The following is a 19,815-nucleotide window of genomic DNA, read 5'->3' as shown; positions in this document are numbered from 1 at the left end:
TTAATTTTACTTTAGGTTCAGCACTTTGCATACTCAGTATACTTGCTGATAATATATATATTTTTTCTGTTTTCTTTCTTCTTTTAAAGCAGAGAGTATATTAACAAAAATAATATTAACAGTATAATAACAAAAGAAGGAGAAAAGTAATAAGAGTGGGAGGCAACATAACAATAAAAAATGAAAAATAGAAAGAAAAAGTTTTAAAAAATGACGGTCGATATGAAGACATAATAATTAAAATAACAATAATAAATAATAAAAATAAATAAATTATCCAGTAAATAACTAAATACATCAGTTAATTAAATGGATTTGCATTTATATAGCACCTATCTAGTCTTCCAAAGCACCTGGCCATCAGGATTTAATCTAAATACTCATTCACACACCGATGGCACAGCCTTCAGGAGCAATTTGGAGTTAAGTATCTTGACCAAGGACACTTCGACATGTGGACTGGAAGAGCCGCCAACCTTTCGATTGGTGGACGACCCGCTCTACCTCTGAGCAACTGCCGCCCCGGTCCATTTAGTGCCAGGTCTGGAGCTTTCAACAAACTTCATCAGTTTCCGAGCAGCTACTAAATTAAACCTTGAAGTGAGTTTTTTCTTTTTCAGCTAGTGTTTTCCAAGGTCAAGAATGAACGTCACTTTTTAAAGGAATACTTCACCCACAAAATGATCATTTGTATATTAATTACTCGCCCTGTGTTACCTTGAGTTCTTGAAGAAAACTTAAAAGTAAATGGGGGCCGCGTTTAACAACAGTAAAACTATATCAACATCCATTTACAAACTCTCCCAACTCGTGCCGTATAATCCTGCCCTTATAAAGTACATACTGTTGCATGCAGTATGCATACTATTGGGACATATCGTCATAACATTGCACCTTGAACTTTGACCCTCTTGCTCATACATTGTGGGTTAGAATAGCCAGAAAAGCATGCTGGCTTGCAAACTGCAACAGACATCCTGGTATTTTTGACACACTATGTATTATTGGGGACATACTGAATATTTTTCTTTCATACTAAATAGTATAGGTATATGCAGTTGTATGTTCACTACTTCCCAAACACATGCATCTTCACTAAAACCAACTATTTAAAACACTTCCACATAAACAGTCTCACGCTTTCACAGGCGTGCTACTCGTCCGTGTGAGTCCTAAGTGTTTTAAATTGTAAGTCTTACTGAAGATACATGTGTTTGGGAAGTAGTGAGCATACGACTGGATAAATGAGACTTTGATTATACTGCACGAGTTGTGTGAGAGTTTGTAAACGGATGCTTTTTGATTCTTCATTCACCGTGGAGGCATGCGAGAAAAACGGTTTTCATCAAGAACTGAAGGTAACACGGGGTGAGTAAACAATATACAAATGATCATTTTGTGGGTGAAGTATTCCTTTGAGCCAACATGAAGGAAAAGCTCAGAAACTTAAATAAAATATGACTGAATATGATTTCTGATGTGTGTAATAATTGAAAGCTCCAGAACGGCCGGCTACTACAGCTGTTTCCAAAGTCAAGAATGAACTTTGAACCTCGAATCAATCTTTTATTTCAACTCATTTTATTGTGAATTTGACACAGTTACAATACAAGACTTAGAAAAAACCCACAACACCTTTTTTTTCCACACCACGGACACCAAGGACACTTGATAGCTACGAACATAAAATAAGGCCACTCCACTTTAAACCGTTTTGTCCGTTTGAGGGAAAAAGAAGACAGCGGCTTTCTTCGACTTAGAGGTTGGGACCTTCAGGGACGATAAACAAACAGTAAAGGTCAACAGATCTCACATGTCACAATGGACTGACACCGTCGTGTGTTGGATTTCACAGATGTTAAAGGAAATTACTGTAGCTAGTGTACAGTAGATATGAAGATGCTGATTTGCATTTTGGAGGAAGGGGGGGAACAAGTTTAGACAGCTGATTCGTTGTCAGCGTTGTTCTCCATTATAATTATTGTAATAACACTGCTGTGACACAGAATTACAATGGTATGGTATAACCAATTTGTATATGCATCTTAATTGGTGACCGCTTTCACACAGTCCTGACCAAAAAAGAGCTACATGAACATTTTGACATGATCATTTAACACACTTCACTGATTTTTGAAAGAATACTTTAAATGAGACCTGAAAATGCAAGAGTGGAGAGTGTGTTCCTACCTTTACTGGAGATATAACACAGTCTGACTGTTAGTGGGATCATTGCAGGGTTTTACAGCTAGATGGCGCTCTGAGGCTACATTTGCAATGAAAGCCTTCACCCCTCCTCCTCCTCATCGCTCCAAAACAAACCCATCTAGCCGTCTCCTCTCCACCTCCTTATTTCATTTAGGTCCTCTCTGTCACCGTCTCTTCTTCTTCACCTCTACACCCTTTAACCTCCTCCTTTCTCTACTAGTCTTTCCTTCCATCCATCTCTCCCTCTCTCACTCTTTCTCCCTCCCAACCCCCATCACCGTCTCCACAGCTCCTCTCTGTCCTCTACTGCGTGGCCACAGCCTGGGTTTCTCCTCCGGAGGTCACTATCTGCATCAGGCTTCCTGAAGCCGGGCGGTCCGCTCCTGTGGTCCATTTGAAGAACATTCTGGAGTAAAACAAAGAAAATACAAACGTTATTCGTTGTTAAGCAGTCAAAAAAAAGGGTTTCTAAATTAAAAAAGAAACATGTTTATATTTCAAATAGCAAGATAAGTGAGAAAGTAAGAAAAATATTGTTTTAGTATTAGTACCAAAACCTTGATATCATATCCACACTAGTATTGAAAAATAACCAGCCGAATCAGCAACTTATAATAATTAATAGTGATGTAACCTTTTAGTGGACAGAGGCTAACTTTAACTGACAAATGACACATTTACAACCTGAGTCCTCCAGATTTTTTATGTTGAATAATGAATTTGACGACCCGTGATTCCAACGTAATGACGTGTGCTAGAAAGTAAATCTTCTCCTACAGTCGTGTGCAGGTTTTATGAATGAAGTTTGTCGTTTGAAAGCCAGAAAGGGTGAGGACGGTTGAGGATAGGAAAAAAGACAATGAAGCTCTGAGTGCCACATCCCTTCATTTCCCGTTTCTATTTCTGTCCTCAGACCCTCATCTGTTTCCTCAGGGATTATCAAACTGGATCAAATCCAGTCTAATCTCTCCTGGCCTACACACAGCGTAAACACAAACTTCTGTTTCAATGCACCCGGCATTTATTCAGGGGAGTTCTAGTACTCTCAAAACACACTATTTCCAATGTACTTACTGTAGACACCACTTTATGATAATCACATGCAGTTTGGGGCAAGTCATAATCAAGTCAGCACAGGTATGGTTTTATACATTTTGAACAGATAAAAAAATGTGATTAATTGCGATTAACTATGGACAATCATGTGATTAAATGTTGAATCGATTGACAGACCTAATATCTATACAACCAATGTGTTTGTGATTGAATTGTTTACTAGAGTTCTTCATAGATCGAGCCTCTAAATGTTGCACCAGATAGATGCATTGAACTTTAAAATGTAGGTTACAAATTTCTCTTTCTAAATGCACGATGTTTCAAAAGTCATTGAGTAATTGTGTTAAAAGAAAATCAGTGTTAAGGCAATTAGGGGATAATGGCTAATATAAATCATTGAAAATATGACTCTAGAGCAGAAGAAAGCAAAACATTTGGTGAAGTTCTATTGATGAAAACAGATGTTGCAGAGCTCTCTCCAGCCTGTAAACAAGACCAGGAATTATCATTCGCTTCAGCACTCACTCTGCGACGTACTCCAGCGGTGTCCAGGAACCGAAATCCGCGTCTGGCATGAACTTCCTGTTCATCGGCGTATCCAAGGTTACCCTGTCAAATTAAGCCAGATGACAATCAGGGGGGGGGGTGAGCGGCAGAGAGAAAGCAGAGAGCTGGCTGGAAGGAAGACTGCAGCACCTCCACACATACAGACCACAAACAGAAACAGAGAGCATCATGTTTCTGTTTTATTATCATATTCATGACTTCAAATACCACTTAGCAATTCAACACAGCACGCTTTTCTTGTCACCTTTAGTACAAGGATGCTAATATTAACATGCAGTGTCCCTGTGTAATAGCTTATAAACATCCTAACCCAGGTGTACTGTAGTATTTTCGTCAAGGTGTATAAGCTACATGAACACTCTGTTTCCTGACCTTTGCAGGAATACTCTCGTACACAAACGCTATACAGTGTTGGTATATGCTGGTGCAGCAGGAGTAGGGGGTTGGGGATGCAGGCTGTAGCAGAAATGCAAGTCATGTGGCTAATGCTGAACAGATGTGACAGCAGCATGCTGGAGAGGCAGTCGCATGTTGGTAGAAAAATACAACCAAACAGAGAGCAGGAGCAGGAAACCCCCCCTGAAAACCCGTTTTTAGCTTCTCACGATGACTTTGCGAAAAAAGCTGGTTACAAAAAAATGGATTTAAATTCAATAAGCGCCCAGGGGAGACGATGATGCAAAAGCAACCGTGTGCGTCATTCATTTAAAACAGATCATGTGCACAACCCCGAGATCTACGGGGTGAAATTGGCAGCCTTATCCATCCTTTTGTTCCTGCAGCTTATCTTCACCTAGCACTTATCCATCGAACGTAACAAAAGCTTTCATCTTCACTCCTTTAGCTGGCTGCTCGCGTTGCATTTAAAGATGCACTGAGAAAGATATTCATGTTAAATATGCAGCGATTCTTTCATCCTAAAGCACAAAATGAGAACAGAAAAGAGATTCCCATCCACATTGACTAAGACCTGTATATTTGTAATGAAATGCTACTGCTGGGAATGGACTCAATGGACAACAATAACTAATACAATTTAGGGGAAAACACCCAATAAAGCATCTTAAAGCATCCCAGACTATCCAGATTGGTAAACCTGAACGTGCTATGTGCAGTTTACTAGCATCATGTTACGGTGTCTCAGGCTATTGAAGTTCAAAGAAGTCTAATATTTTACTTTTGTTGCTTTAGCCGACAACATACAAGGTTGAAGCAATAAAGTCTCTCTTCTGTTCAGTTATTCCTCATTTTAGTGTGAGCCCAAGGCCTAAGGTTTTTAACTGCAAGGACAATAAATATTAAGGCTGCAACAAACTGTCTATTGGTTTGTCTGTGAAATGTCAGAAAATGTACATCAGTTTCCCAGAGCCCAAAGTGATCTTCAAATGTCTTGTTTTATTCCTTTAACAGTCCAAAACCAAAAGATATCCAGTTTAATAAAATCCTGGGAATTTGCCGTCAAGCGGCCCCAATTTGACTGCAAAAATTTTGCGGTGGTCCCACAGAATAAATGAACTCAATAAACTAACTGTGGCGTTATTGTGAAATATAACGTCAGTTGCTCTAAACCAGGGCAATCTAATGACCACAAAGTAAACATCATTTGGTCGGCATCACGAACAGAACACGTACAAAGTGTCTGCTAACCGTGTTAACTGGTGACTCTCAGTCGAATGCGTCGTGGTTGCTCGTAGTGATGGCAGCTGTGTCCTCGTAAAAACCTTCAATTTTATTTTAATCAATTTTTAATACATACTCATCTGTGTTTATTATCTACTCCGACCAATAAGTTACTACGAGCAACCACGGACGCATTCGGCTGAAAGTCACCATTTAATACTGTTAGCAGAGAGTAGAGCCACGACGACTTGCCACCGCAGTAATGGCGGCGCTGCTAGATGGCGGAAAACATAAAGCAGTCGCAACAGATTGTGTTGCTGAAGTCAAAATACTAGGATCATCAAATAAAAAATGTATGAAACAAAGTAACTGGTTGTTGATTAATCAACTAATTCTTACACCTGAAATTCACATTTTCCACAGAAACAGGTTGAATTCAAAGCTAAACATCTTTTTTGAGACAGAGTAGATTTAAAAAAAAAAAAAAAATGTGGTTATTCTTCCAGATGGCGGGTCGAGTAGACAATCTTACAAAAATGAGACTTGGTTTGCAGCAAAGTGCTTATTTCTCTTTAAAGAAATCTTTTCATTATCAAATTCTCACACGGATCATCAGCAAGCAAGTCAATCACGCTGCAGATGTGGTTTGAGAAGTTTCCATTAAGGTCTGGACACATGTTTTCTGAGTCATCGATTGTAAACTGACTACAGCTGCTATCCTCCACAAAAGAGCACAAACATTTTTAGAGCCACCAAGTGGAGGCTATTTCATACTCAAGACATGTTTGGTAGACTATAAATTCAAAAAAAGCCTCTACCTGTGACTGTGATGTTCTAAAATCATCACCTCAGGACTAAATGTGCATCATGATATAGTGTGTGTACACACAACATTTCAACTAGTACTTACGGTAGTATCGCCACAGCAGCAGCTCCTGATGGCAGCCCACTGTTTTTAGCTGCGAGACTCTGACACAGCTGGTGGACGGCAGCTTTGGCCATGCCGTATCCCACCATGCCTGCAGAGATACAGATAGAATATTTCTGTTAGTGTCCTGGAGGAAATTCAGTTTGCAAAGGCAACATGAACCACATCGAATGCATCGCACACTGTGCCCGGGAGTGGATGGCATTGATTTAGTGGAGAGAGGTCAAGTGGAAAGAAATTGGAGAATCTACGGAAGGAAACTGAAGTAGTAAGCAGGTATGTTTGTGCTGTGCTCTGATAGACAGGATGCAAACAAATCACATTCAATTTACATATAAAACATCCCTGACTGCTTCTTTCTGTTTCTACACCATGTTTCTACATGGAACCAGATAAAGTTAGAAGAATCTTTTGCAGCTTCAGCATCTGGAAGCAGTGAGAGCCTCCTCCCCCGAAACATTTAACAAGTTTTCTGAAGTATGCTAAGCATCTGCACACCCCATGCAACCAATCTTATGACCAATGAGAACGAGGGGTGGTGACATGGCTTTTAGAACAAGCTTTTGTCTTTCACCAGTTTTTCACGAGTTAGAGATCCCAGTGCCAATGCACCAGGCCAAGGACAGTGAATCCCTGACGGGTCACGTGTGGATGAGCCGATATGCATCCATCAACAATCTTCAATCTTATCATCATCATTTGTCCTTGAAACCCAATCTGCTCTCACTGTTAACCTTTTAGGAGCAACGGCGACATGTCAATGTAACGACGGGAAGTTCAGGCTAATTTAAGTTTTTTCATACAAGTTATTCTCACTTTGAGCAACACTGCATGGCAAACGATGCCCGACGAAGCTGAAATTGGATCCGACTCTAAAATGAGTCGTGTGGCTCAAAATTCGGGCCAGAAACGGGCTAAAATCATACAGTGTTTGCCCAGCTTAAACCCCCATCTTTGACCGTCGCCATCCTGCAAAGGTAGTTCTCAAGCTGTGAGCGATATATTCTAATGAGCCTGCATGTGCCAAAGGAAGGGGAGCAAAATCTGAATGGCTTGATGAATCACATGTTTTCCCACAAAAACATGGGCCAGGTTGAAAAATAACGAAGTTACCCCTTTAACAGGCAACAAGCTGCTTTAATAGAATAACATTCTTCGCTGTGCATCCAAACACTGAAAACTATCTTTTGCATATCTTAAGAGGATAATCAGATCGGGGATTATAAAAAAAGAAAGTCACATGGAAAGCACAGAAAAGACCCTTAACCTTCAGGGGCTCAACCTCTGTCTTAAATCCTAAAATCAAAGGTTAGGATTATTAAAAATCCCTCCACGAGGTTTGACAACCCTTTCTTGGTTTGATACCCTTTAAGTTTGTTTTGGATTGTCAAATTGTAATTGGTGATTGATTCAGAACAGCCACTTTACTTGCTGAGGTGATGCTTGGCCGTTTATCTCCCACATCTGCTAATATTATTTCCAACATTTAACTGGGCATTCATTCATAAAACTTTAATATACAACAACCTTCAAAGTCAACTGGTTATCCTAATCTGCTTTTTCCCCATTTTCCGTTGGTCAGATGATCTGGATTTGCTCATTAACTTTTTACTTATCTTGTTTTATCAAAGCACACAAGAAACAATGTGTTGGTTATATTTCTTAACACGTGACTCTTGATACTGATTCATATTTAATTAGACCACACAGATATGAGTTTGAGAACAATAGATATCAGGAACCCCAAACTGCATCAGTGCAGTTAACGCACACTGTCCATGAGGATAATGTGTGTGGAGCCACAACTGCTGAGTCATTCTCTTCAGCAGCCAATGAGCTGCTGTGCTCTGTGCTGACTGCTGAGCCAGGGCTTTGTATTGAGTTGAATCTGAGCCCATCACATGGTTAGCTTGGATACAGGGGGAGACTGATCACATGGCACCAAACCAAAGCCTCTCTGGATGCCACAGAGCCTGACATGAGGCCGGCGGGTATTACATTAACAATGGTTAACTACAAGTAGAATTAAATTTACCGGAGCACCATCCAAAGATATGAAGAAAAGGTTTCCTGTGCACACTGACATGTTTGTGTGGCTGTTTTTTAACAGATCTACACAAGATGTTCGATCCACAAGTCAGCTTGTTTGATGCTGAGACATCTGACACCTTTCGCTGCATGGATCCAAGCTTAAACCATCTTTAAAGGGCAGGTCCATCTGTGGCTCTGGAGAAGCTTTCTATGGTCTGAGAAAATAACCATCATCCTCTCTGTTTCAGTTTGAGACTATTATTGTTTTATTTACATAACCAATCAATCCTTTTCTATTCATTAGTTATCTTTCGTTTATTGGCTTCTGTAGTCATTAGCTGCTTTAATGAACCCCAATCAGTTGCATTTTAATTATTCAGTAAGAGTAAAATGAGTGAGCAGGTCAGAGTTGAGTCAATAGCTCAAGGACACTAACAAATCACCTGGTTGCTGCTTCCACAGAGCTCATCAGCTATTCTCTCTTTTTCCCTCTTGTTTTGTTTTCTTGGATCCATTTTATCGACACCTTTTCCTCTCACTGTTGTGAGCTGCGTGAGATCCCCCGTGGCTCTGATCATCAGTACGTCAATTCCCTGGTCAGAGCCCTGCAGTGCTTTCTATTACCCACATTATCTGAATTGGCAGGTTGGACAACAAAGCTATATGCACAATGTGTTCTTCAATATATCAAAGTCTGCCTGCAGCCCTGACGTGACACGTGGACCAACCAGGTCATCATGATGAGAATGGTAAACACAAGTGTGTATGTGTGTGTGCCAAGGTACCTCCAGTGCCTGTCAGAGCTGCTTTGGCCCCGGACAAAGTCAACAGTCCGCCTGGTTTTAGGTGCAGAGTGGCGAGGTGGCTGGAGATAGTGGAGGTCCACACGCTCTGTTTCCACATCAGATCTGAGTTTTTGTATAAATCTAAGAGAGACGAGGAAAATAATTATAAAGGAAAGCGTCATTTTAATTCACTGGTTTCTTATAATTTATACAACGTGCTTATTCCATAGATGCATCACCTTATTTAGTTCAACATTTTTTGGGAAATACAAGAGTTACATGAGAAGATATCTACATCACTCTCATGTCTGTCTGTTAGAAATATAAAGCTACAGCCAGCAGCTGTTAGCACAAAGACTGGAAACAGAGGGGAACAGTTAGCCTGGCTTTGTCCAACAGTAACAAAATCTGCCAACAAGCACCTCTAAAGCTCACAAATTAAAAGGCCCACACCAAGCCGACGTTCGGGGCTGACGGTGAGTGTCTGTCGGCCTAGTTTTTTCGGTGTGTCTTGCACCGTCAGCTCTAGTTGTCAGAGGCTTTTCGGCCGATCCAGCATGTTGAATCGGAGGCGGAGCCCGTCGGTGAGAGAAATTGCTCTGATTGGCTGTTCAGCTTAAACGAATCAGTGCACGAGAAGAGAAACGGACGTGAGGAAAGCAAGCAAACAGGTAAAGTCAAGAGGAAAAACACAGAAGGCTCTTCTCATTTTTCATCTTCATCTCATCTGATCATTCCAACACAGATATTTTCCGATATTTTTGAAGCTAAGTGGTGAGAGTGGATATGAAAATGGTCGGCAAACGCTGCTTTGTTTCATGTACGTATCATAACAACGGCTTGCATATCCGCAGTCCTCGATCTTCTGGTTTCCGTTTTTGAATGACGAATACAGATTACCACCACTTGCTGGTAGGGAGAGTTATTTCCTCTCACGCAGGCACAGAACGTACGTGCTAACTGGCCGTTGGCTTTCGTCTTTGCGGTGTGTTCAAATGCAACTTGTCGGCCAAGACAAAGGCGACGTGAAGTGACACAACAGTCGGCCTTCATCGTCGCTAGTTCTTTGATGTCGGTTTGGTGTGACTGGGCCTTAATATCTCATTTGCTTAATCCATACAAAAAACAAAATGGGGTTTATGTAGCAGATTATTACTTGACTCGGACCAGAAACTTCTGTCATTTCTACACTTTAGTTATTGGGCAGAATAAACAAACATGATAAGTGTTCATCAGTGAGTTTTACAGGTGCTGAGACAGGTGGATTTTGTTACTTTTGGGCAGAGCCAGGCTAGCTGTTTCCTACTGTCTCCAGTCTTTTTGCATGAATGGAAGCAGGAGACAAATGGCTGATGATTAATGTTACAGCAAACAAAAAAAATTGAACTCCGACCTTTGGAACCAGCGCTCCCTCCCGCCCATCCTCCTGCCACACACAAGATGGCATCCACTTTCTGTTCCCCTAGCAACTGGGCCACATCTGTCGACACCTGCACAACGTGAGAGATGACTAAGAACACCTATTTTTCATAAATGCCATTTAAATGTCGATTAGCTCTCAGTACACATTCTGCGCTGCGTTCGGATCAACAAACAAAATTAGGAAATTGGGAGAAAACATCACAGTAGGTGATGAATACAGGGAGTTTCTTCATAACCTTTATTACAAAAAAGAAAAAATGCAAGTATGTCCTATAGTAGGGTGACAAAAACAATTATAATGTGACATATAATATATAATAATAATAGAAAATGTGTTAACATACTATCCTGTATCCAATAAGAATATAATTATTACATCAACCACATATTGTATTTTAAAGTTGTATTTGTCTTGGAGTGACCTGTCCAGGTTGTACTAAGCATTAACTGGATAAACAGCATAGAAAATGAATTAAAATATATTATATTTTTTAATAAAATACAAAAATATTTGTTATTATTTATTAAAAATCATTGCTGGATTCTGAATGCACTTGCAGTAATAGTATGTGGACGTCTGGCATCAAACAAAGCAGTCAAACCAGCAATGTCGTGGTGAAAAATAATATATATATAAATATATATATATATATATATATATATAATATACAGTATATGTATTATATATAATTACATATATATATAAAAATATATATATAAATATATATATACATGAATATATATATATTTATATATATATATATAATATACAGTATATGTATTATATATAATTACATATATATATATAAAAATATATATATAAATATATATATACATGAATATATATATATTTATATATATATATATATATATATAATATACAGTATATGTATTATATATAATTACATATATATATAAAAATATATATATATAAATATATATATACATGAATATATATATATTTATATAAATATATATATATATATAATATACAGTATATGTATTATATATAATTACATATATATATATATAAATATATATATACATGAATATATATATATTTATATATATATATATAATATACAGTATATGTATTATATATAATTACATATATATATATAAAAAAATATATATATAAATATATATATACATGAATATATATATATATTTATATATATATATATAATATACAGTATATGTATTATATATAATTACATATACATAGATATAAAAATGTATATATATACATGAATATATATATATTTATATATATATATATATATATATATATAATATACAGTATATGTATTATATATAATTACATATACATAGATATAAAAATATATATATATAAATATATATATATATACATGAATATATATATATTTATATATATATATATATATATATATATATATATATATATATATATATATATAATTTTTCACCACAACATTGCTGTTTCGGCTGCTTTGTTTGATGCCAGACGTCCACATACTATTACTGCAAGTGCATTCAGAATGATTTTTTATAAATAATAAAACATATTTTTGTATTTTATGAAAAAATATAATACATTTAATTCATTTTCATCTATGAATATGATTGTTACACTTTTCTCCCTTCTTTTCCAGTGTGACTTGAACGCAGCATTAGCATACACATAACCATGTTACATGATATTTATAAACTACTGGATTTATAACAGTTAGACTTCAGCTGATGGTGCTGACGGCTCTACTAACATCTGCCAGCTCTTCAGGTTTGACATTAACGACACAGAAACATATACAACATGTATAAATCATCCTGATGCTACCTGACCTGTCACCTGTCTGCAGCTCACCTGTCCAGCCTGCTCGGTGAAGGACTCGCTCATCTTCACCAACACGTTCTCGTGCGCCTCCTCGTTTGCAGCCATGTCGATGCAGGCGACCCACTATTAATGACATATAAACACAGTTAGCTCCTCAGGTAGCATGGTGTTACAGCATGTGGACAGGTAGGGACTGAGTGCGGTGTCTCACCCATCCTTTAGACTTGAAGTGTTGGACACACTTTGAGCCCAGAGCTCCTTTTCCTCCATAAACGATCACCCGGTCCGCAGCCATGTTTACTCTCTGATGAGCAGCGAGCAGTGAGAGGGAGAGCTGAGGCTCAGCTGCAGATATAACACACACAGAGAGACAGACAGACAGGGAGGAGGAGGGACAGACAGAGACAGACAGACAGACAGATAGAGGAAGGGGGCGTTTCTAGTGTTGTGCAACAGGTTGGCGGAGCTAATGCTGCGTTCAAAGACGAACGGAAACACCACAATTACAACCATGTGAACCATGCAGCCTATGCGTCATCCTCATTATCAGTCATTATCCAACTGTGCTGGAGGACTAAGATATATATATATATACATATATATATATATATATATATATATTTATATATATATATACATATATATATATATATATATATTTATATATATATATATATATATATATATAGTCATATATATATATATATATATTATATACAGTATTACTATAATATATATATATATATAAATATATACATATATATATTTATATATATATATATATAAATATATATAGTCATATATATATATATAAAAATATATTTATATATATATATATATATATTCATATATATATATTATATACAGTATTACTATAATATATATATATATAAATATATATATATATATATATATATTTATATATATATATATATTATAGTAATACTGTATATAATATATATATATATGACTATATGACTATATATATATATATATAGTCATATATATATATTATATACAGTATTACTATAATATATATATATATATATAAATATATATATATATACAGTATTACTATAATATATATATTTATATATATATATATATATGAATATATATATATATATATTCATATATATATATATTATAGTAATACTGTATATAATATATATATATATTCCTATATATATTTATATATATATATATTATAGTAATACTGTATATAATATATATATATGGCTATATATATATATATATATATATATAGTCATATATAGTCATATATATATGAATATATCTTGTGCAAAAAAACAAAAAGGGTTATAAAACGGTCAGTTTTTGCTCCCATTTTAATGTTTTGACTTAAGTTACTATTATTTATGTATTTATAATATCCCCTGGCATATTTTGTGTTTTATGTTGCTTTTATTTATTTATTTTATTTTTTATGTTTGTTTGTTTTTATTTATCTCTTTATTTCCTTTATATGTATTGTTTACCTATGTGTTGATGTAATTGTTCTTTCTATCGTTTACAAATTTATAATAAAGCAATAAATCAACCCCAAAGGTAATAGGAGGGTTTAGCAAAAGTATGTAAGTATAGTCAGGAACATTTTAAGTATTAAAGTGGACATATTGTGAAAAAGTCACTTTTTCAGTGCTTGTGCTCATACATTTTGGTATCTGGAATGCCTACCAACCCACAAACTGTGAAACAAGACAACCCAGTCAGCTTTTTTGTGGGCTGTCTAGATCAGAAAACATGTGATTCAACAAGCCATTCAGATTTGGCTCCCCGTCCTGTCACATGCAAGCTCATTAGAATATTTTACCTGCTTTGATCAAACAAAGTGAGTAAAAAATGAATGATCCAGTATCATCTGTGCAGCGGTAACAAGAAAATCAAATTAGGATAACCAATTGACTTTGAAGGTTGTCGTAAATTAAAGTTGTATGAATGAATGCTCAGTTAAATGTTGGAAATAATATTAGCAGATGTGGGAGATAAACGGCCAAGTATCACGTCAGCAAGTAAAGAGGTTAAGTGTACCCAGTGAGCACAAACATGTTTCCTGCTCTGAATTGATCATCAACTCATGGAGGGCTTTTTAATAATCCTTTGATTCAGGATTTAAAACTGAGGTTTATCCCCAGACGTAGAGAGGTCTTTTCTCTGCTCTCCATGTGACTTATTTCATAATCCCCAATCTGATTATCCTTTTAAGATATGCAAAAGATAACTTTAAGTGTTTGGATGCACAGAAAACAATGTTATTCATTCTATTCAAGCAGCTTGTTGCCTGTTAAAGGGTAATTTTGTCATTTTTCAACCTGGATTTTCCCATGTTTTTGTGGGAAAACATGTGATTCAACAAGCCATTCAGATGTGGCTCCCCTTCCTATGTCACATGCAGGCTCATTAGAATATATCACCTACAGCTTGAGAACCACCTTTGCAAAGCTCCATATTGTTCTCAAAAGCCATTCAGAGCATGAGTTTAAAGAGACGGGCGCTAAAACGGAGCATTTCAGACAGAGGGTGAATACAGGTATATTCAGACAGACAGTATGAGAAAAAATAATATGTTTTTTGAACATTAAAGCATTTAAACATGTTCTAATAGAAACCCAAAATACAAGTATGAACCTTAAAATGAGCATGATAAAAGTACTCAAAGCAAACAATACTATTAGATTAGAAGTGCACATATGTTTTACTTAAAGGTGCAGTGTGTAGGTCTTCGGCAGCATCTAGAGGTGAGGTTGCAGATGGCAACCAACTGAAACTTCTCCCGTGTGCCAAACGTGTAGGATAAACATGGGCTCTGTGAACAGGACCCACTCTGTAACGATTCATATTTTCAGGTGATTTTACATTAAAGAAAACATACTTAATATTATATTCCATTTCTGCCAATAGATCCCCCAAAATGCTACACACTGTTCCTTTAAGCAGAACGTTTTGCTAATTTGTGAATCACTTGTTGCAGTTCATAGTGGTAATATAAGTAACAGGATTGGATTTCAGAACTGTGGGAATTACAATAAAAACTAGAAACTCAGAGCTCAGACCTCCAGAAAAGCAAAGCCCTATCTCACAATGTTAATAAAAATCCAAAATAGTTTGTGTATCCATCCCATTATTCACATCTGCTCTATTGGGTTCGTCCTTGGCCCATGCTACACCCTCTTTATTAGAAGAGAATTAATCAGAGCAATTCTTCAAATAGAAGACACCAATTATTTTTAGTTTTTTGTCTTTGAAAGGGAATGCACAGTTCAGAAGAGACAAAGAAAACACCTTATGAATGTGTGGCTGTGTTTCTCTCAAGCATTTAGTTTTCACACAGTGAGCACCAGGTGCTGCTATAACACTGTGATGCTGATGACACAACGGCGAGCTGCAGCTCCCCATTATTTTGCTGCTGCTCTATCCGTGCTGTGTGCGAAAGCAGCGTGCCAACGAGACATCCCCGGCTCTCATGAATAATACAAGCGAGATGGCCTTGGCTCCGCTGTCAGTGTGGTGAAGCCCCCGATCTGTCACACTCACCTGGATATGACACACACTCCTGCTACGGGGAATAAATGCTTGGTTTGTCTAGTTTGACATCCACACACTCACACAGAGCGAGAAAGACTAATACACACTTGCACTTTTTCCAGTGTTGTAAACAAAAGTATTATGCCATCCCTTCCTGCCTGTCTGTCCTGGATAAAAAGGTATGAAACACACACACACACACACACACACACACATGCACGACCACATTTCTTCTAGAGTGTGAGATGAGGAGATGTATGGGTGATGGGAGTCAGTGAGGCTGACCGAGCTCGCTTCTCCTCGAGAGCTGGGGGACGTACCGAGGAACACACTATAATTATGTCCCGCTGTCTGATTCAGACCTGGGAGAAACATCCTGCAGGTTTCTGACAGTCGACAAACACAAAATTATAAGTACACCGTGGCAATCTGTGCCAGGTCGAGTGTCTGTCAGCAGCTCACCATCTCACGGCGCGAAGAGGACACAATATAATGACTACGGCAGCAGTGGCTGGTGTAGAAGTAGCTGTTCGAGTGGAGATGGTCACTCAGAGATGCGATGAGATGATTGAAAGATTGTTGGTTGGAAAGAAGGACCAGGAGCTGGGAAAACTGTGGTAGCGCCGTTCGCCTCACTCAGAGGCCATCCTTGCTATAATAACACTACTTTAGGAGCAACAGAGGACAGACAGCGGCTGGAGGTACCACGGTTTTGCACTCTGCGGCTCACGTTACCGCAGTTTCACAAGTGTGTCGGAGAACTACAGCGGCCTTCAGGTAACGTAAAAATGTGAAAGTCTCTCTTTGAAGAGAGAAACGTGGTGAAGAGGACCGGCTCCCTATGGAGATATGAAGGGCTCATTCTAAGCTAACAAAAACAAAACGATTCTTAGTTTCAGGTGATTATACACTAAAGAAAACATAGTTATTAGTATTATATTCCATTTCTGCTAATAGATCCCCTGAAATGTTACACACTGCTCCTTTAAATTACATATTGACATATGCTGTCTCAGCTGTTGCTGTGGAGAGCTGCTGCTCTTCCTCCGCTCTGATCTGAACACATCAGCTGCTCCCCGCCGCCTTCCACCGCACCTCTTTCTGAAATAATGGCTGGGTTCAGCAGTCAGTCCGGTTTTCTCCTGATCGACTGGATTGGCCAACAAAGTCTAATACCATGAATCTTGTTTTTTGATGTTCCTGAGGGTTGTTTCAGATTGTTCTAAATCCTAATTGAATTGTGGGTTGCGGTTTGCAATTTTACGTGTCCAGGTGACATTATTGTCATCTGACCGAGCAAAGAAAAATAGAGTCTGTAAGTTCACTAAACTCTTCCTAACATGTTAGGAGTGATGATGTTATGTGTTGCATGTATCCAGTCAGTTCGTTCTCATTCCCAGGGCGTCAAATAACGCTTTTTCACGGCTGTCAGCGTTAGATACCGACGCACAAGGCACCCTTTAGCGTTGGTATGAAATGCACCGGGCTGTCCATTCACTACTATGTAAGACGGGAGGGGAGATGGATGGGTCCAACAAACTCGGGCTTTCATCCAGGAGACCACTGTTCGTGTCCCGTGCGTTAAGTTTCACTTTCACTTTACAATCAGCTGTTCATTTGTGTCCCGTGTTCACGACGTTCAGTGTCATTTTCACTGTACAAACGTAGTAGTTTTAAGCCCAACCACATTGTTTTTACCTAAACCTAACTAAGTGGTTTCATTGCCTGAACCTAAGCAAGTGCTTTTTAGTTCATGAAAGTATCCTTAATATATTTAACTTATAGTACTTACCCAATGATTTTTACATAAAGAGACTTGCTCCTTTTGCTGTTTGACTTGATGATTTGTGATAAGATTAAAAAAAATAATAATAAAATGTGTTGTTCTGGCATACCTCTACGGTGAACAGATAAACCAAAAACTTGATGAATTGAAGTAAAATCATATCAAAACATCCTTTTACAAACACTCACACACTTTAATAGGCTACTCTATCTAAAAAGTAAAAACAACTACAAGCCAAGTATTCTGTAGAATAAGGCCTATAAGGCAATTAATTATACTTTTCTAATGTATATCTTGATCAAAAGGTTAAGTAAGTAGGCCTATAAGCCAAGTATACTTGTCAGTATGAGCCAAGTAAGCATACTTTTGTTAAGTACCTCTCTGATAAGTACATAAAAAATAAACTGAAAGTATACTCTCTAATTTTAAGTTCAAAAGAAGTATACTAATAGCACACTTGAATAAACGTAATTTTGGTAAGGGGCCGAGGGGTCTGACAAAGCGTTAGTGTATGACAAGTTGGGATGAGAATGTGTTGATCCACCTCAGCTATGGCCCTTGTAGTTAAAACCTGCACTGAAGCCTGAAGAAGACCAACTGCTTTAACCTTTAAACAACATTATCAAAAATGCTCAGGGCTTTTAAACAATTTCTAAAGACTCATTTTCCACATTTACTTTCCTGAAGTAATTTCATTTCCTAGTATTTTTCCACTCTGCTGGCTTGTTTTAACCTTCCTCACCTTCCCCATAACCATAATGAGTGTTCTTGTACCCTCATACTCCTTTATTCCATTGTATAATGTTGATTTCATGCATTTGTCTTGGTTGTGCAGCACTTTATTTGTTTCTGGAATGACCCATGCAAATAAATAATCACAGTTCTGCTTGTAAGTGACTGAGCGCTGTTATCTTTTTAAAGGTATTCACAGCATGTTGGAGCAGACTGCTGCCTTCAGAGGGGATTTATACTGTGTATAAATTCTGTAGCTATGAATAAAGCTATTACTCATACATTTTAATGCATACATTACTCGCTGAACTATATTGTGCTTTGACTCTATCCAATACAAGGACTGTGGTGTCTCTAAAAATCTGATTCAAACTGTTTTTGCAAGCTCAAAGAAAAGGTCAGGTTACCACTTTGTTTGAGTGGTGCCATTGTTGTTTATTTAATATGGTGCCAATACAGGTTAAACGTTGGATAGATGCATTGCAAATAGATGTAAAGATAGAGTTTGTAGAAACAGATATAGAACATGTGCATGTTTGGTTTAAGAAGATTCAGTAGAAAGAAACAACTGTGAGCAGAACAGTGCAGGCACCAGCTGGAGTTTCTGCTGACAACTGTAGGAGCTTTCTTTCAAAATGAGATTTCCCACAAGTACAAAAAAAGAGAGAGTTTGCACAGTGAAATCCAGCAGGATGCTCTTTCAATTCAATGTATTAGTTTCTGTGTTTGGCACAGAGGAGTAAAAATGCACAACTACTACCCTTCATCAGTGTGCAGAAGTCATTCAGCGTCAAGGTTGACTCAACAACGAGTGTCAATCAGTTCATCCCCAACAGGTGTGGCTACCTCTGGTAAGATAGGTGTCTTTAGAGTTACCTTCTGAAGTGTGATTTTCCACCTCCACTATAACTTAGGTAGTGATCGCACCCAGTCAAAACTGTTAAATGTTATATCTCTTGGTGGACTGAGCCTCAGGAAAGAAATTCTTCCTGGAAGATTTACAAATGGATAACAAACCAAATGGAAAAAAACAATGTGAAGTGTCTCTGTATGGAGACCATAGCAGCTACAATGCTCCTTTGCATGGATTCTACAAGTCTGTGAAACTCTACCGGAGGGGTTACCAGAGGAAGCCCGGAGGCGTTAAAGACAAAGGTAAACAAAGAGGACGGCACAAAAACATCACATTAAAATTAAGGATTTGAGATGGTACGTTAAAAAAAACACATCTAATGAGAGGAATTGCAAGTATACAAGTTATAAAATTGATTATTTTACGATTGCCTATAATCTCATGAGGCAAGAGCCTGGAAGACGT

At 37.5% G+C, this 19,815-nt stretch overlaps 1 protein-coding gene across 1 annotated transcript; it reads right to left on the bottom strand.

Annotated features, from left to right (window-relative positions):
- Positions 1-1,558: 1,558 nt before the first annotated feature.
- On the bottom strand, positions 1,559-12,859 carry qdpra (quinoid dihydropteridine reductase a). Its single transcript, XM_037780924.1, has 7 exons — positions 12,645-12,859; positions 12,464-12,556; positions 10,589-10,685; positions 9,196-9,336; positions 6,362-6,470; positions 3,790-3,873; positions 1,559-2,614 (listed from the first exon to the last, which is right to left on the bottom strand). The coding sequence occupies exons 1-7, from the start codon at positions 12,726-12,728 to the stop codon at positions 2,512-2,514; spliced, it is 711 nt and encodes a 236-aa protein (XP_037636852.1). The 5' UTR covers positions 12,729-12,859; the 3' UTR covers positions 1,559-2,511.
- Between the last annotated feature and the right edge of the window lie 6,956 nt (positions 12,860-19,815).

The sequence above is a fragment of the Sebastes umbrosus genome, chromosome 9 (assembly GCF_015220745.1).
Source record: "Sebastes umbrosus isolate fSebUmb1 chromosome 9, fSebUmb1.pri, whole genome shotgun sequence".
Lineage (NCBI taxonomy): Eukaryota > Metazoa > Chordata > Actinopteri > Perciformes > Sebastidae > Sebastes > Sebastes umbrosus.
This window is presented reverse-complemented; position numbering and strand designations above follow the sequence as displayed.

What these genes read in the sequence shown, in the direction of transcription:
- qdpra (XM_037780924.1), bottom strand. Translation starts at nt 12,728, where the DNA reads ATGGCTGCGGACCGGGTGATCGTTTATGGAGGAAAAGGAGCTCTGGGC. An exon ending in GCTGCTGTGGCGATACTACC is followed by an intron (nt 3,874 to 6,361) that starts GTAAGTACTAGT and finishes TTAATTTGACAG; the next exon opens with GGTAACCTTGGATACGCCGA. An exon ending in CCGCTGGAGTACGTCGCAGA is followed by an intron (nt 2,615 to 3,789) that starts GTGAGTGCTGAA and finishes GTTTTACTCCAG; the next exon opens with AATGTTCTTCAAATGGACCA.